This window comes from Oreochromis niloticus, linkage group LG5 (assembly GCF_001858045.2).
Source record: "Oreochromis niloticus isolate F11D_XX linkage group LG5, O_niloticus_UMD_NMBU, whole genome shotgun sequence".
Lineage (NCBI taxonomy): Eukaryota > Metazoa > Chordata > Actinopteri > Cichliformes > Cichlidae > Oreochromis > Oreochromis niloticus.
In genome coordinates this window covers 17,446,066-17,464,475 of record NC_031970.2, presented here as the reverse complement: position 1 = coordinate 17,464,475, position 18,410 = coordinate 17,446,066, and the positions used below count along the sequence as shown (strand labels likewise).

General features: G+C 40.3%; 1 protein-coding gene across 4 annotated transcripts in view; it reads left to right on the top strand.

Annotated features, from left to right (window-relative positions):
• Positions 1-18,410, top strand: part of cacna2d2a (calcium channel, voltage-dependent, alpha 2/delta subunit 2a) — a 171,163-nt gene that overhangs the window by 100,309 nt on the left and 52,444 nt on the right. For 3 of the 4 annotated variants that reach the window (XR_002062227.2, XM_005453490.4, XM_019359242.2), the window contains exons 5-6: positions 3,711-3,755; positions 8,644-8,782. Coding sequence is in view for 3 of the 4 variants with exons in the window: in XM_005453490.4 (XP_005453547.1) it covers positions 3,711-3,755; positions 8,644-8,782 (184 nt within the window). In the remaining variant the exon portion in view is untranslated. The remainder of the gene's footprint in view (positions 1-3,710; positions 3,756-8,643; positions 8,783-18,410) is intronic. The other variant, XM_019359243.2, reaches the window with a different exon arrangement.

The following is an 18,410-nucleotide window of genomic DNA, read 5'->3' as shown; positions in this document are numbered from 1 at the left end:
TTTCAGTCAGAATTGTTATGACGCGCTTTAGAAGATGAATTATCTGCCAAGCGCTTCTTCACATATCATGAAATTTTGGGCTCTGACCTTCACCTGAAAGTGGATATTGAAGTCTAAATGTGTAACTACAAGCAATAGCCGAATCTGAAATAGCATGCATCACCTGTGAGAAGAAAACACAATGAAGAAGAACAACCTTTCACAGAGACGTTTAAAAAAACAAACAAAGCAAAGATAGGCAGGCATGTATCTGGTCAGACATAAAAACGAGCAGACATAGGAGCCCTGGCGAGGAGACAAAGTCACATTGTGATCTAGAGCACAGGGGCGGTTTCTATAGCAACAGTAGGCATCTAACCTACGCGCTGCTGCTTTTGGTGAAATCAGAAATTGGCGAGAGGAGGCCGGTATTGAGGAAAGAAAGATTGGAAAAGATGAAGATAAGACGGGGCAGGGAGGAGGAGAAGGGGAGATGGGGCAAAGGGAGAAAAGAGGAAGCAGATCAAGATAACGGTGAGCTGAGGAGGGCGGTAGGAGATGAGCAGGGGAAGATTGATGTAGGGGAGTGGCTGGAGATCATCAGCTGACCTCAGTGTTTGTCTCCTGTTTGGAATTTGTTGGTCCACTCAGCATGATAGATTTAATTTACTGATAACACTGTGTCAGTGGGAATTTCTCCTGCTTTGTGTGTTTCTGTTTGTGGGTATGTACATGCAAGCTATAGTTTGCATGTACATACCCAGTTTCTGTAGACATAAGATCATACATTTTTTCGTGCATGTGTAAGCCAACCATGTGCAGAGGGCAAGGAGATCAGTGACGGATAATTGGTGGCTTGGTGTTGTATCAGATGTGTGTTTAACCCAGACCCTGAGCCCGTAGAGGCCTGTGACCAGTCACAGCAGATGGCCATGTTACCCTAGTGAATGCTCAGAGGGTCATGGTGGCCCCGGACTCATCTTCTGTGCGTGCTTGTGAGTAGTTGGATGTGTGGTGGAGTAGGCAGGCTCTCATAGTCAGGAGTTTGACCCCCATTTTTGGTGGTGTTTGTGATCATGAAGCCGATTCCTGATGGGTAAATGTCTGTCCCCATTGGCTGCTGCCTCTACCACAAGAGTTCGAGCCTTGGTGCTGTCCAGGATGACTCACATCTCTGGGAACTTGGCCATGGGAGCCCAGACAGAACCTTCTTATGACTTTTAACTCCTTTACTTAGATCGTGTTTGCCAAAGTTGCCAAAGGTTCTTTGTCATGCAGCTTGGCTCGAGCTGAACTAAACAGTGAGTTTGGGCTTTGAGGCATTAGCAGTCACTGCAACAATGTAAAAGAAAAAGGGTGTGCTTGATTTATAGGAATACAAAACAATGCTACTGCAAAACAGGAATGCAGCAAAACAATCAGGATTATGATGTTTACCAGCAGCAGGATCGTAACAGATGTGATACGAATATCATCAAAAAGACAGAAAATTAACTGTTAATTTTTTTTAAATGAGCCTCGGAAAAGCTACACTACTCTGTGGCAAAGACTATAGACACTTTTCTCCTTAAACACAATACTTCATTTGGAGTTTGATGACATTGGCAGAGGCTGCTGTTCAAAATAGCCCAGAGGCATTTAACCAGGTTGAGGTCTAGTGACTGTATCATTTTTATGAGTGTTAAATTAGTGACCCCTTGTGTCCTATATGGAAGTATGTGCAACTGTTATGTAGTCACATATTTAGCTTTTACGTTTGACTTACTGTCTGACTCCATATTATACAATTTTCAATAAAGAGCTGTAATAAGGGCTACATAGCAAAACAGCAATTCAATTGTTAATCGGGAAGTAGGGAACTACAGCTTGAGTAAAGATGCTGGACGGTGTCCCTTGGATGTGAGGAACCAAGCTTTTATTTACAGGAAGCAGTTCTGAATAATGACTTGTAATGCCGCAGCAGTGAGAGTAAACTCTTTAGAAGCATGGGACCAGTCTAAGCAGGACTGGGCTCCGGATCAATCCAGCTGGCAGACACAACAACCCTGTTGCTTTGCCATAGTCCCTCTCTCGCTCTCACTTCATTTCTCTTCTCTCTCTGCAGAGGCATGAGCTATTTTTAGCTCTGGCAGCTCTTTCCCCACTGCACCCAACCACAACCACCCATCGCTCGTTCTCTCTCTCTCTCTCTCTCTCTCTCTCTCTCTCTCTCTCTCTCTCTCGCTTCACAATTCATCCCTTCATATCAGCCCGGCCTGAGCCTCCATCCTAACCTCCAACTTAACCCAGTGTACTCCCTGAAAGATCTGCTCTGATCCTCCACTCAGCTCCTTTCCTTCCATTGCTCACTCCTGATGTCTGAAAGAGCTGGGCGCCACAGGGAGTGCTGGTAAGTTGAGGAGATGTGTTGGGAAGGAAATCCTGTTCTTCCTCTCTCTTGTCCTCTCTAATTTCCCAAACAAGCTGAGCCCAGACTCACCCACCCCATGTTTGGTGTCAGTTTGAGTTCTGATCTTTTTTCCTTTTTTTTTGGTTTTGTTTTGCTTTGCTTTTTTCTTTCTTTGATGGATTGTTTGGTACTGAGCTGATGACTGACTAGCTGATTATCGCTGCAGGCGTGCCAAGACCTCGGCTGTTGTGTGTAGAGAGGCTTTTACATTGAAAGAGAATGACGGGATGATGAGCGCTGACAGAGAAAGAGAGAACCTGTCCATATAGATACATGTGGGTGTATGTGTGTGTGTTTTTGTCTTGAGATCAATAAATGCACAGAGCACTTGAGAGATGCGAATAATTACGTACCGAACAGTAAGAGTAAGAAAGAGCCTAATAGAAACCGAGTAAATTAATCAGGCTGAGTACTCGTTGTTTAAGACTTTTTACACCTGTATAGAAAACTCTATTTCTCTGTCAGCTATCCTCCTTCATCAGACCATGACCAGCTCTTACAGTGTGGGCGAGGCGGTCACTGGGCTGCCCTTGAGAGTGCATCCTCAGCCAGCCTTCTCATGATAATGAGGCAGGCCACACGGACGCTGGGCGATGCACGCAGCCCCTGCCCGCCCTCACGCCTGCCTTTGTGGGAGATAAGCATGCCATTTCACTGAAAAAGCGCGGCGGGGAAGCTAACATCCTGGGAATGGGGCCAGGTAATAGCTGAAAACTGAATCTGGGGCTTCAGCAGGTGACCACAAACTTTACTTGTTAATTAAGTAATGCAAATAAATTTTCATTCTTTTCCCTTTTCTGTTTCTTCCCTCCCACGAGAGCTGTTTGCCTAGACTGAAAACACAACCAGCAGAGGTTGATAAGACTCCCAGAGAGAGTAATGTTTTGAGTTTATTTTTGCTCGCACACGAACCACTTTACTCCATGTTACATCTGAGCTCATGCCACAGCGCCACACAAGGTGACAACAGTTTCCACAGCACCAGAAACTGTTCCTATAGCGTCTCAAACAAAGCGCAAACATGTGCCACGTACATTTGCATCTTATTAAGAAAAGCATCGTCCAGATGCAGCACATCCTACAGCTATCTTCTCACCTTCTCATGACATTCCACATCACACTACTCCTCTGTGTTCTGTGATGCTGATTATATTCTCATGCTGAACAGTGTGATTGAATATAACCATGACTCTCTTTACCTTACCACCGCAGGTCCGGGCTGATATAGGCACTGCTATATCTTCTCTCATCATCTTTCTTTTTACTTTTCTTTTCTGTACAGGAGAATGCCATTTCATACTACGATTCCAAAGCGGATTCAGACTATGTGAGTACAGTACGGACTGCTACCCCCTCCCACACACACGTCTGCCTGCCTTAAACCCCAAATCCCACCCACTCAACTTCCTACCCCTGCCACCGTGTCCTGCAACCCTACCCCATCCTTTCCCTTCTCGGTGTTGATGCACCCCTCCCCGCCTTCCCCTTCCTCCGGTCATAGGCCCCTGGGCTGTCTGTGTGCGTTAGCGAGGTGACACTGCTATATGGTGAGCTGGTGTGACAGAGCAGGGCTAGGCTGACATGCATGTGACAGTGATTTTAGATGTCCTCCCTCCGGTCTAATTTCCAGAGTTTTCTCCTTTCTCTGGACCAGGATGGTTGTCAGACCTCTGTGCCCATCGAGACACCTCAGACCTAAACACATCGCAGTTTCATACAGTGGGAACAATTTCTATCACTCGTGCCATTCACACTGAAGAATATGAGTGGCATTCAAAGAAGCAGAAAAGCCCAGCAAATCATTGGTCTCACCAGGCCGCCACTCTGGTTGCAGCCTGCAGTTCCTCCTCAGGATGGGGTGCACTTGGAGCCCGTGCCCGCTGATTGATTAAGTTTCAAGGAGGAGTGCAAGAATCCTCTTTAGATCACCAAAGCACAAAAAAAGGATGGGAAGAGAGTGAGAAAGGGAGGCAGAGGAGCAATAAATCATGATGTGATTTTCTCTTTGTGCACGCCACTCCCTTGATTAATGACACAGCGCTTTAGGGCCTGTCAGCGCATCTAATTGGAGAACATCGGTCATCATTAACATGGCACGCTGAGGCCAAACCAGCGACACACCTCTGACCCCCACATCACCAAGTTCACAACCACCACCCCCCAAAAAAAGACAGGATAAGTCAGGCAGAGGTCATTCCTCTCTAAAATCCCAACAGTAGTCCACCAGTACTCCCTTGTCTGAATCTTGATTCCTCCCTCGATGACTTTTTCTTTCAGTTAAGCTCCACTTCTTGAGTAAAAACCTTTTAATGATAGAGCAATGGGATGTTTGAAGACTGTTTTCAAGAATGGTAAGTAACTGGCAGGCTCTTTTCTCTCTTCTACACTGTACCCTGTTAACTTCTCCTGTTGTCAGTGTGCGCTTGATATAAATGTGGAATGTGATGATTCATTTTAAGTTAAAAACCGGTCATGTCCCAAAGCATGTCTGATGTTCATTCTAATGTGGAAGCTGAAGAATGTTTCATTTGCCTCTTTTAGATGTGTTCAGCTATTGAGCTTTTTAAATAGTGAGTTTGTTTGGCTGTGAAATAACACTGTGACTTTTGGGTCCTGTGTGGCCGTGAGTTAAAACACTTGTATCTTTGCAAAAACAGACAAAAGCAGCTCCCTCTCACCTCCTAAAAGATTATAAGATACGCTTCGGCAGAGAGCAGACAAAGCATCCTGGGTGAAAATGCAAATATTATTTGGACTGCGTGATCGCACTTTCAGCACAATACTTATATCTGCCTGGCTGAAAAATATTGTCAATCATGTCTCACTAGGTTGTAATTTACTTGGAGGACAAGCATCAGACACATAAAATATATTATTACAAGTGTGATTAGTGTAATGGTGACTCAAAATTGAAATGGTTTTTCACAGTTTTTCAGATGTGACGTGCAAATGCAAATAGCACTACTTGTTAAGTATGTTAAACATCTGTTTAGTGCTCATATTGTTGCTTTCTGTGAAGCAGACGTTGTTTAAAAGGATTATCATAGTCTTAGGTTTTTTTTCCCCCCGCCTAAGCAGTCTCTCGTGCAAGCACATACACAGGGTCACAAGCAGCATGTCTCAGGTTAGCCCTGGTTGGCTGAAGGTGAGATAGAAAGAAGCTTTAAAATGTCATCTCTGGCCTCTTCAGTCTTTAATTAAACCTTGAGAACGGGTAGATAAAATTAACAAATTGGGTAATGAATGGGGCAAAACAGGTGGTGGATGGTTGAAGAAAATGAACCAATCAGTCTTTCCTGTGTGGATTTATTCAGCTCCTAATTAGACACTGCCTTGGTTAATTATGATTGGGCTCTTCTGAAGAAAGGGGAGGAAAAAAAAGAGGCTCCATGCCCGACATTGACAGAATTAGTGTCACACTGAGTGATAAACAAACTCACAGTTAGTGCCGCTGAAAAGCCAACATCCCTAACCCAATCAGGTTCACTGTTGTTTGATAGTCAAAGCTCAAACCATTTCAAATTCACAGCGGAAACAATATGTTAAACTGACATGAATCCAGCAGACATCTATTTGCTATCAAACCCCTGTGTAACCAGTAATATTATAGTACGATCATGCTTTTACAGTAACTAATTCTTATGTGTTTTCCTTCTTGGAAAATTGCCTCCCTCTTTAGCTTAGCCTCAGTTTGTTTTTCTTATGAAGTAGGAACATAAACAGCACCATTAAACCAGGACAAGAGGACAAAATTATGTGTATTATGTATTTATTGTTGTTGCCTGATAGTGTAAGAATTGTGTTTGTAACTTTTAATGAACTGGGAGTGTTTAAAGAGAGAGACTTTGAAATATTCTGGCACATGCCAATGTGTCCGACATAGGCGGTTGCCTATGTCAGGGTTACAGTAACAACATTATCAACAAAAACAGGTTTTTAATTACAGTAATGAACATAGTGCACCCCCTGAACTGTCAGTCACAAGTTGACAATATGAAGGAATAAACGGTGCCTGCTATCAAAACTGATACATGTAATCAATGCACAACAACATGCGCTCTATTCATGCTGCCAATTCAGTGATTTTGTTTTTTTCAGACAAAAAATACAAAACAACTCTGAACATCAGGGTTTTTCCACATTTCAGCTGCAGCACTGGTTAATTAGTGTTACAAAGAACATAAAAAACACACACAAGCTTGTCTATAAAGGAATTAATCCTGGTTGCGGTTTTTGCTTACTGCTGTTTGTAGGTGTCTTTCTTTTGACAGTATTAAAAACCTGCAGCTTCACAGGGTTACCTCAAGCAGCAGGATCCATATAAGCACTGTGAAAATGAGAGAATTGTTTGCATTTACAATATGAATTATTCCAAAAGTAGACAGAATAGAATCGGGCAGGACTCGAAGCTTTTACAGACAAGCTGCGTTCAATCATAGTCCTTTTTACACCGCAGCAGAACTGTGTTATTTTATTACCAGTGGAGGTTTACTAAATTCAAAATATTTTTCACGTGAATTGTATTTTTATAAGTCTTTCCTCTTAAATTCAAACTCAAAATTTGTGGTAGACTTTATTGTACGTTTATTGTGTGCATAGATCTTCAATATAACTAAACAGAGGATGTAAACTCTCCAATATTAAAGAAACTATGGCTACAGGTGGCCTTGTAGCAATGAAAAAAACATTTCATTGTGCCATGGGTTTAAGTTGAATTAGTAATTTAGCTAGTGGAACTAATACTTATTTTTAATTGATTTTCTAAAACATTGCCAGCTAGGTAAATTAGATTTAACGAGACACTTTTTTGAGAGGTCATTAGTTTTAATGTTTAACTGTTTTAATAACACAAAGAAAGTAGTGGTATATGGGTTAAATATCATATGTGCAAGCATACTGTATATTTCCCAATGTATATTTTTCCTGTGCTATAATATATTATTTATAGTAATGAAAACTTTCCCCTGAGCTGGGGAATAATACTCATCGTCTCTTCTGCTGTCTTTCAATGGGGCTTCAGCAAAGCCATCGCTCGGCTCATTCCGACAACAGTTTGTAATTGCATTTTAATAGTCAATTAAAGTGTGCCCATCAATCAAATTTCGCTCTGGACGTGGGGTTTTGATTTAATTTCTTCAAAAAACAAACTTTTTTTTTCATGTCAGATCCAATTAACCCGTGCTGCTTTATCAAAGCGATGCGATGTGAAATGCTGCTCTTTGGCTGTCCAAATGCACGGAGAATGATCTGAGATATGAGGTTTTTTGTTTTGCAAGCATTAAGTGAATGAAATCAAATGAAGGATCACTAATAAAAAGGGAATTAGAGAAGCATGATGCCTGAGTTTGCTGAGGGTTACTTCTGTATCACAGGTTGGTGCATGAGTACACATAAATTCAATATTTCTTTTTTCTTTGTAGCAAGGAGCCAACCACGTTGACTTGTCAGCTTTACCTGTTTTTTGGGAGTGCATCTAACAGGGCTTTAGAGGGCACACACAGTAATATCAGATCAAGATGAGCTAATAAACAGAGTCAGGCGGCAGGCTTATATCTTGCTGCCATTTTTTTTCATTTTTTTCACAACCTAAAATCTCTTCATCCCGTGTGAACAGGCACAGATTGTACTACACTGATAACTTATCAAGATAAAAAGCTCAAATGTCAGTTTAGCTCTTTTTTTAATATTCAGGCTCTCTTTGATATCTAGAGTTCCTAATGTAATGTGTGTCAAGCTTTCTCATCTTTGCTCTCAGTGCTGAACAAGCTATAAAGTAGAAAAATTAGATGCTAATTCTTTATTTCTTTAAATGTTAAATGTTCATCGGTGAGAGAAGCGAAACAGTGCTGCTGTCGTTCGTCCTGGCGGTAAACTAAACAGTGATTAAGTGGTGCTAGGTGCTAGTTATTGTTGGGGTTAATTTGTGCGACACCTCATGTGTCTGAGATTGTCATCAGGAGTACTAATGAGTGCCTCCGTTTGGTGTCTGCGCTAATACCTGCTATTGTCCTCCTACGAGAACATAACCATCTAAACCAGGAAGCAGACAAAAGGTCCTGTAAAACCACAATATGTGAGGTGACAAAATACGGTTCTACATTAGCGCGTTTCTCCATTTTTTTCCTGTCTGTTCTTATTTGTGTTCTCATTTAGATTTGTGTGTGTGTGTGTGTGTGTGTGTGTGTGTGTGTGTGTGTGTGCATGTGTGTCTGCAGACCGAGGACGGGGAAGAGGAGAATCCACTGGAGACTTCATCGTCTTTGGAACTGGAGTTTGTGGACGATCCCAATTTTAAAAACAAGGTCAACTACTCTTCGAGTGCAGTCCAGATTCCTACAGACATATACAAAGGCTGTAAGTTACAACCTCTTTTTTGCTGCCATTGTTTACATTGTTGGTATGTGTGTGAATGGCCTGTGTAAGATGGTGGTGAAACGGTGAAAAGCAAGGCAAATTTGTAACACTGAATGCACCTTCGGATTGGCACAGCTGCCAGCAGCTTTCACATATGTGCTGGATGCACCAAAAGGCCTGTTTTTCGTAGGTAGCCGTGGGTCACGGATACATGACAGTCTGTTTTAACTTGACCTCTTCTTTTTCTCAGTATGTTAACACAATCTCTCCCTCCTCCACTTTAACACACTAACATGATTTTTGATGACAGACACTCCCTCACACCAGATCTGCACTATTATGTTTTTTTCCTTTTGTCATGAGTGGGCACAGTCCCCCCTGCTCATGGACCTTGCCCTTCCTGCTTGGCACTGTCCTGCCCTGTAGACATAACACTCTCCTTACTCTGTCGCTGCCAAATGGACAAAAGCGAGCACGTGTACCTTCCGGGACTCTGATTTCACTTGGCACGCTCCCTCTGTTATCCACCTCTAACCTTTTGGATATTCTATGCCTGTCTCTTTAAAGACTCAAAAACCAGAGCATGTGCAGACAGACAGCCATTTTCACAGTGGCAGCTTTTTTCCCCCCCTTTTCTGTTATTGTCTAGCTCTTCACTGTCTTTGTTGAACAGGCAGTATATGGCACCTGTCTGTAACAATGCCCTCCAGCTGTGTCTCCAGACAAATCTTGTCAGAATTAGACACTCTTGGTTCAGGAGGAGATGTCAAAGGCCACAGCTAACTCACAATAGAGCAATCAGGCCTGCACATTGTTCCCGGAGCCATTTTGTTGCAGCTCTGGTTCCCCTGACTGAAGATATGAGTCAGAGAATAAAGCCCTCTTGATTGAGGCTGGTGGAGACTAGAGGAGTAGAGTGGTACTGTGCACAGAGTTAGTTTTTTGCTCCGCTGTTCTGTGGAAAATGTTTACTATTAATGTTGTTTAGTTAGCTCCCATAGTGCGGTCTGCTGTGCAGAGATTACCAACTGCAGACTTTGTGCCAACTCCATTATGAACATGTGTGCTGTGTTTTAGCTGTGGATAAATAAGCAGTTAAAAAAACATGTTGTTAAACAAATGTGCATTAATTCTTTAAAAATGTCCTGGGATCAGTCTTTAGATACTGAAGGCAGAGCTTCCTTTAGCCAGTGTTAAAAAGTAAATTCAATCTACTTAATCTTTAAAATCCTTTTGCAGCTCTTACAGCAAAAATGTCCATCTAATATTACATTGTGGGCCACATACAGCCCATTTTGAACTTAACCTTGTAAAGCCAAGTGTATCATATTTGACACATGAGTCTTTTTTTTGGTTTTTGAGACATTTTTCACCCAAAAAAGCCAAAAGATTTATTTTTTTATTGCTTATTACACAAGCAATAAATTGCCATATCATATTTTTATTGATGCAAGTTAAAACTCATATGTTTGATATTTCATCAGAAAAGAATTCTTCATGGTTCAAGCTTAAAAGTGTTAAGTGGACCAGGCAGGACAGTGAAACTCTCCTTTCTTACAGTGTAAAGACTTTTAACTAAACATTTAATCTCTCAAATATCTTCATATAAAAAGTGCAATTTTGTATGTCTCAGTTTTTCTACATGACAAATGTGTAAAATTGCTGAAAACGTTCTGGCAGCTCATTGCCCAGACTGCATTTATAAAACCTAAAGTTTGGTTCAATTCACAGAAGATAGTGAAAAACAGAAACCTTTCTGTCATTTAATTGTTTATCTATTACTTAAATGTATTGGTGTGCTGACAAAAGGGAAGGTTTTTATCAACAGTAAAAGCTGTAAAACTTACCAAATACCGTTAAAAGTTCAAAATCTATGCCCATTTTCCAGCCTTCCAATGCAATGGAGTCTTTGCTGGGCTCATTCTGGCCCCGCGCCTTATGTTTGACACCCTGGTTTTGCATATCGCTTCAGATGAAGCTGTGGAAAGTCAGATCAACCAGCTTCTGACAATTTAAAGACACAGCTGTTCTGCTTTATTGATTTTGACACCATTGTCTTAAATAAGAAAACTAAAACAGAAAAAGTGCTAATTTATGTTAATTAGTACATTTTTTGACCCTTCTGTGCTGCTGGCCAACTGATGTACTTAATCACAATAAGAAAGTTAAAAAAAATAGTAGTTTATGTGGAAAAAATGGGCAATTTTACCCTGTTGCCAGGTGATTGCTAGGTATGTATAAAACAAAGCTGAGTTAGTGTTAGCGCTGTGAAATTAAAATGATAAGATGCTTTCATAAATTGTTGTAGCTGCATAAAGGCTAAAAACACGTCATTGCCAGGCAATTTTATGGCGTCACAATATAATATATATATATGTATATATGCTGAGTACAGATGAAGTCCTGACAAAAAGTTTTTACTTTTTGAAACGAGGATCAATCTTAAGGTAAAGTGTGTCAAACATGAACACAGTTCAACACTGTGTGCATGTTGGTTTAGTTTCTTTTTAATGTGTGTGTAAACTATCCATATGTATATGTATGAGTAGATAACTACTGAGCTGGTGGAATGTTTTAACCAACACCTAAAGGAATTTACATCAAGTTTTTATGATGGCTCTATAGAGACGGTATGAGTGGATTGTTATCTGCATGTCATGCTCTGCTCTGGTCCTACCAGTGGGAGCCTGCAGGGTGCCTTGGATGTCTGAGGAAACTAATGTGGGCGGTTTGTTGTCCTCTGGGTCTGAAGTGGTCTACATCTACAGTATAGGATTATCAGAAGAGAAGCGTTGTATGTGGGTAGATTCAGTACTTATTTCTCAGGGGAGGCCAGAGGAAAAAGAAAACAGTAGGAAGAACGGTGTACAGTCCAAAGAACAGCATAATGTTCAACAGTTGATCGAAGATAGTGTGCTATTTATTAGCATGCATGCTCTGTGTAGTTGAAGTAGCTAGCTTTGATTTGCACACATTGTTAATGCACTGAATAAATTGACTATTTTACAGAAAATGGCAGTTTGTATTCTCTATTGCATCCAAATGGGTGTCCTTAGAGATGGACTTTGAGAGAGGTGTAGATAGAAGGACAGATAGAAGGAAAAGAGGTGAGAGGAGAAGAAACACTTTAATAATAGAAACCATTTAGTGAGGAAAAAAAAAGAATTTTCTTTCCTTTTTTTTTTTGTGATCCTTTCAGCAAGTAAATGAGGCGAGGTATGCGTCTTGGTTTGATTTGTCTGCTAGGCCCCATGTCCGTTTATTGAGATTGAGAGTGTTCCCTGAGCGCAGTAATGAACCATTTTATGATTCATTATCCCGCTGCTGATTCCTGCTGCCAAGTCTGCAAACTTTCTAATTAGCTTAGGTCAAACATTCATACAGTTTTCTTCTAATTATCATTGCCTATTACAAAATGGACATCACAACACAACCACTGAGGAATAAACTGAGGTGGCTGGCGTTGTCCATGGAGGAAAAGGTTGCAGAAGTAGTGGGGTGCTCCAGGGATTCGCTAAATAACTGTAATGTAAGAAGGGCTTTGGGAACATGATCTCACATAACAAATAAGCACAAATATTGATTAAAAAATAAGTATAAAAGCAGTGAGAAGATATATGCAGGGGTTAAAGAGGCCCATAATGATCCAGAATGGCTTTTGACACCTTCACATAACAAGCAATTAAATCTGGTAGGCAGGTTCCTGCATATTACTGGTGAATGAATGAATTTTTCGTGTGGTGCAGAGATACCTGCTCAGTAATAAGAAAATAATGAAATGATTGCATCTTTTTTTTCTCATCCCTGTAATGTGTTCATGGTGCAGATGTAAAGTTGCGGTCGCTGTACTTGAGCGTCTAGCTAGCTCAACAAATCTCAGCAAACACTGTGCTGTCGGTCACAAAAATGTGTCGGCAAGCTTTGTTCTGTGTAGGGGTTAGAAAATCAGCCATAGAGCTCGAGACACATCTGCTTATATGTTGAAGGCATTTGGCCAAATATACAAAGAGCAGTAAATAAAAGCTGATCACAGACTCACAAAAACACGTTATGTGACTTATTCCTTACTAATTCTTTTCCCATGCTGCATTGCTCCCCCCCCCCCTACATATATATACTATTTATAAATAGATAGACATCTGTGTTCAGTGTTGCATGTTGAAATTTGAAATTATAGGATGTTATAAATGAGTCTTTTTTTTTTTTAATTGTGTGTAAATGTGTGTGTATTGTACACATAATTTGGGAATACATTAGTGCTAGCTGGAGAATAAGCAGCCACTGTTCCCAGCAGGGAATAAAGGAAACCACCACTGAATGTGGGAAGGCCTTTCATGAAATTTGAAGTTTAAATCCGCCGCATGCTGCTTCTTTTCCAGCAGCCTAACGTCATCTTGTCAGTTTGCTATTGTAGTCAGGCACAGTCACAAACTTGGTTATTAGAAATGAATGGCTACAACTGGCTGATTGTGTGTGCAGATGAAAGAGCAGAGCTTAAATGTTCTGCATGGTACGATTAACCCTCCCACCCCATCCTCCACACACACACGCACACACACACACACACACATGGACACACCATAGCCATTGTTACCACCCCTTTCTATACTTGGTTGTCTGTCTTCCACCCACTGCTTCATTCAAAATTGTCAATTTTGCTTTGCACTCAACCGATATTTTGTCAAAGTATGCCATACTTTTTAAGGCGAATTTTCTCCCATTTATGCAGCCACTGGCTGCATTGCAACCTTCTGGGTGTACCCAACCTGAGATAACAAATTGCTTTTATCAACTACGAAGGGGAGAACAAAAACCTGGTTATAATGAAGGGTTCTTCCTGTTAAAAGGGAGTTCTTTCTCCCCAGTGTCAACGAGTGCTTGCTCATAGGGGATCATCAGATTTTCCCTATAAGATAAATATGTCAGGTGTGCTGTATGATGGTTTTTCTCATCTGTTAGCTGTGTCAATATAACATAGAAATGAACATACCTGCTTTTATTCCATCAAATTTTTTATTTTTAGTTTCTGAAAAGAATCAGATTTCCCTAATATTTGTTATTTGTAGTTATGTATTTACTCGTTTTCATTCTGCAAATTCTGCTTGGATCAGCTGGTTTCTAAATTTGTTGCATTTCAAAACATGTTGCCAAAAGAAATTGCTGAGTGCCCTCTGGTGGACAATCTATGCAATGTCAACACTGATAACAGGGTTGAAGGGTGTTTTTCCCCCCATTTCTCCTTTATTTAATTTAACTTTGCTTTATGTTAGGATGACACTTTTAATTTATCAGCCTTTATAAATGCTTTTACGAAAAGATCAGTAAATGGCTAACATCGGCAATAAAATCAGCCCACTGATTAATCGATCCCCTTCTACTTGAGATCTGAGCACGCTGGTGTTAGCGTCAAAAATAAGCAAAAGACCCACCTGTGCAAGCTTGATTTTGTTTAGTTTTGTCTCTTTTAGTCGTTGTATCTACACATTTTTATCTATTTTATAGCATGCTGTGAGGCACTCTATGATTTTTCTTCTTGAAACAAGCTATATAAATACATTTGACTTACATTACCTCACAGTCTAAAGCACCTTTAAATGACTGCAGTTTTTAACTTGTACTGTATAAATAAAATTGAAATGAACTGAAAATTGAATTTGCACAATAATACATTTCTGTACTTCTCAGACTCTGAAGTAAAGTGCCTTTCTTAGACATCAACAGAAATGATCCTTTGGAGAATATTCAGGAATAATATAAACTATAAACAATGTGCAATTGACAGCATTTACTTAGGTATGAAATTTAACAGGAGGAATTAAAAAATTCCTAGTTTTCTGCCTAAACTAGCTTCTTGTGCTCCTCACTGTTTAAAAGTTACAATACACTAGTCTGTGATTAGATCTGCTCTGGAAAGTGGTGATCCCGTTCACCTCTGCAAACGACATATTTCACAGAATGTGTATAATTTGCAAACTGTAATGTGCATAAAATACAGCAGTGAGCATCAATGCAAAAGAAATATTTGTATCTGTCAGTCAAACTGCTGCTGACATTGAAAATGAACATGGAGAGTCGGTTTGGTGTATATGAAAGGGTCACAGCTGAGTTCTGGTAGACGGGCTCAATTTTCTTCATACAGGAAGAGGAAATAATAACGACCCCTGTTTAATTTTGTCTTTGCGTCAGATAAGTTCAAATAAAATGGTACATTTGTCATCTTAAAGCAAAAAACTATCACGCTTGAGATTTGCCTCAGTTAAATGTAAAATGTCATCACTGTCAGTGAGAAGTTATGTGTGTGTGTTTGTGCACATACAGTTCATGCGCTCTTTATTTGTTTCTCACGCCCCAGGTTCCTTCCAGTAGAGGAAGCTTCGCTGTCAACTTGCTCACACCACGCTGGAGATCAACTCAGCCCCTCTCAACATCAAACCAGATTTAAATGTGTGGAAAAGAGCAAAAGTGATTTGTGGGGAAAAAAGGAAGAAAGTGGGAAAAAAGAGGAAGGGATTTAAAGTTAAAGCAAAAAAAGAAGAAAGGCGTATAAACACTGCGGGCTCTATTTTGTTCCCAAATTTACAGGCTCCGTCTCTCGCTCTCTCTCCGCCGACCCCCCCTCCCCGATCTCTGCCACTCACCCATCCAAACCCTATAGTGTGTGCCCAGTGAAGGGGCACTATCATTTACCTGCACACTAATTAGAACAGTCAGCACAGCAAACTCCACTTCACTCACCACCAGGCTCACAAATTACATTTCATGTGTTTGTTATTTACTGCTCTTCTTTAATTAGAAAAAGTATTTGGAGGAGCATTCTTGAGGTACGGCGAAATTTTCTCCTCTCCCCTCGTCTTATTCTCTATACTGATTAGTCGTCCCTCCTCAGAGAAATTCTCTGTTGTTTCACTCTCTATAGGCACTTTCAGACCAAATAAAAAATTGTTCATAATTAAAGTAACTGCTAGAGATAATACCTCTTTTTATCATGTCTGCATTGCATGGGCCGGGGACCATTGTGGTTCTTGAAACTGTTTTTAGGATCTTTTTTTTAAGGTCCTAACATAAAATAGGTACATTTCCAGCATAAGAGTAAATTTAAGCAATGCAGGTGTACTGTGATTGGTCCATTGGGGTATATTTATTGCTCAAAATCCATGAATGCAGCAGCTAGAATAACTGTTTTAAACAGTGTTAACCATATTAAATGATTGCACACAGCACCTCTTAATGTTAGCCTTAAGATAAGAGCAAAGAAAGTGGCGAAATTAGCTGACAGTGAAGTCCAGGCTTTATTGAGATACGACAGACGACTCATCACAGTAAAACAAAAATCTTAGCTGTCAGTTTCCCCGAATTGCTGCTAGGCATCCACTACACATTAAAGCAATGTAGAAAGAAAATGAAGAGGCTGCTTTACTGAAAGATTCAGTCACTGAATCTGGTTACCAAGTTGACTTTGTTTTACTTGAATTTTATAATACCCCATATCTAGCAAACACTTCACCAAACAAGATTTTTTTTAAAAAAAATTGGTGAAAATATCGTATTTACGCTGGTTTTATGTAGCTTTTTGGGTTTCTGCATGATTGTGTCTTTTGTAAAGCAAGCCTTCACCCACTGTGTTCTTTTCTTAGGGTCTGTTGGCTCTGCCTTTGAAAAGAAAATAGTATTTGGAGCTCCCATCTTCACTTTTGTTGTTGCAAGTACCTTCAATTTATCGTTTTACTAAGGTTATGCATGGGGATTGGAAAAAATATTTTAGCTGATGATCTTGCAAGCTCAGTGGTAACGCTCTGTTTGCACCTCCAACTCAATGGCTTTTAATCTGCACAGAACTGTGAATGGAGTGTTGCATCACTGTATCTGGAGATTAGTATGGAGGAAGCTGCAGAAACAACAAGAAGCAGTCTGAGAGCACAAACCTCCACCAAGGCACCTCACTCTCTGGGCAGTATTTACTTTTAAGTTGCCATAACAATCAATGGCAGTAAGAATTATAGTTTTAATAGTTCTACATAGGATTATGATTAAAACTTGAAGGAGAGGTCGAAGGTTAAATGTGATATGATATTTTAAATTTCGTGGTTCAGGGGATTGGGAAGCTCATCTTGTAACCGGAAGGTTGCCGGTTCGATCCCCAGCTCTGTCTGGCTTGGTCGTTGTGTCCTTGGGCAAGACACTTCACGTACCGCCTACTGGTGTCGGCTAGAGGGGCCGACAGCGCGATATAGCAGCCTCGCTTCTCTTAGTCTGCCCCAGGGCTGCTGTGGCTACAACTGTAGCTTGCCTCCACCAGTGTGTGAATGTGAAAGTGAATGAATAGTGGAATTGTAAAGCACTTTGAGGGTCTCAAAAAGCGTTATATAAATGCAATCCATTATTATTATTATTATTACTTTCTCTATATTGACTATGCACACCACATTTGAAAGAATCATAGCTTCTAAGTTATAAGGCTTTTCAAGGCTTTGTCAATTTTCAACCAATAAGCCATTAAGTTGATCCTGAAGACCTTGGTGGATATAAACCAAATCGTAACAGATCGTTAACAAGACGACACTCTACATGATAAAAAGAAGGGACAGGAAGAAAGCAGGAGAGAGGAAGTAAGAAAAAAGGGGGCATATGGAGTAGCAATTTGGGTTGACAAGACAAAAAGCAGGAGAAGGCAGGCGGTGGATGCATCTGAGATTACCTTGAACTGTGCAGGAAGCTTTTTGTTTCTCACTTAATGTACATTTAGTATAATTTTTTTATTACGTGCTCACTGTGAAGTCTTGAAATTATCCAGCAATATTGTTTCTCAGCATACACATTGCTATTGAATTTTGTAATTGAAACTCTTCAAAAATGCGAGCGCGACAAATAACATTTTATTTATCTGAATTGTTTTGGTATGAAAGCAAAAAAGCTCACAGGCGGATATCTGAAAGTCTAGAGGAAAAACAAACATACTATTCCAACAATTTTCATGGTTGGAACCCATTCTTACAGCTTTAGCTTTTACAATTTAGTGAAATACCTGAATACATAGTGCGTTAAAAAAACAAACGTATTTATATTTTTCTTATATCTTAACCCACTAATATTTACATGCATATCTCAGTGTTTTGCGTAATGAAAACAGTCTACAAAGAAGGATAACTAAAAACTACAATAAAAGGCAAAAACAAAAGCAGGAACATGAGAAATAAATGGTTAACATTTAGAGAACAGAGGCAGACGAGCAGGCAGAAAACATATTCACCCTGAAACTATAATATAAAGGGGAAACGTCAGGGTAACAAGACACAGCTGAACTAGAAGATGAGACACAGGGCAGTAAAACTGATTGCAAGATACAGTTAGAAGGTGAGTAACAAACTAAAGCAGGAAGTAACTGAGAGTAACTCAGCAGCATGAGACCCACACTGAGCGTGATATAGGACAAGGGTGGGCAAATCCAGGCGTCGAGGTTTTAGATGAGTCCTTCATCCATCACAGCTGATTTAAATGGCTAAATTACCTCCACAACATGTCCTGAAGTTCTCCAGAGGCCTAACATGCGTGTTAAAATTTAAACAAGAACTAAAAGACTCAGAATACAAGTTTTGCTATAGCTGGAAAAGGCAAAATAATAAACAAAATC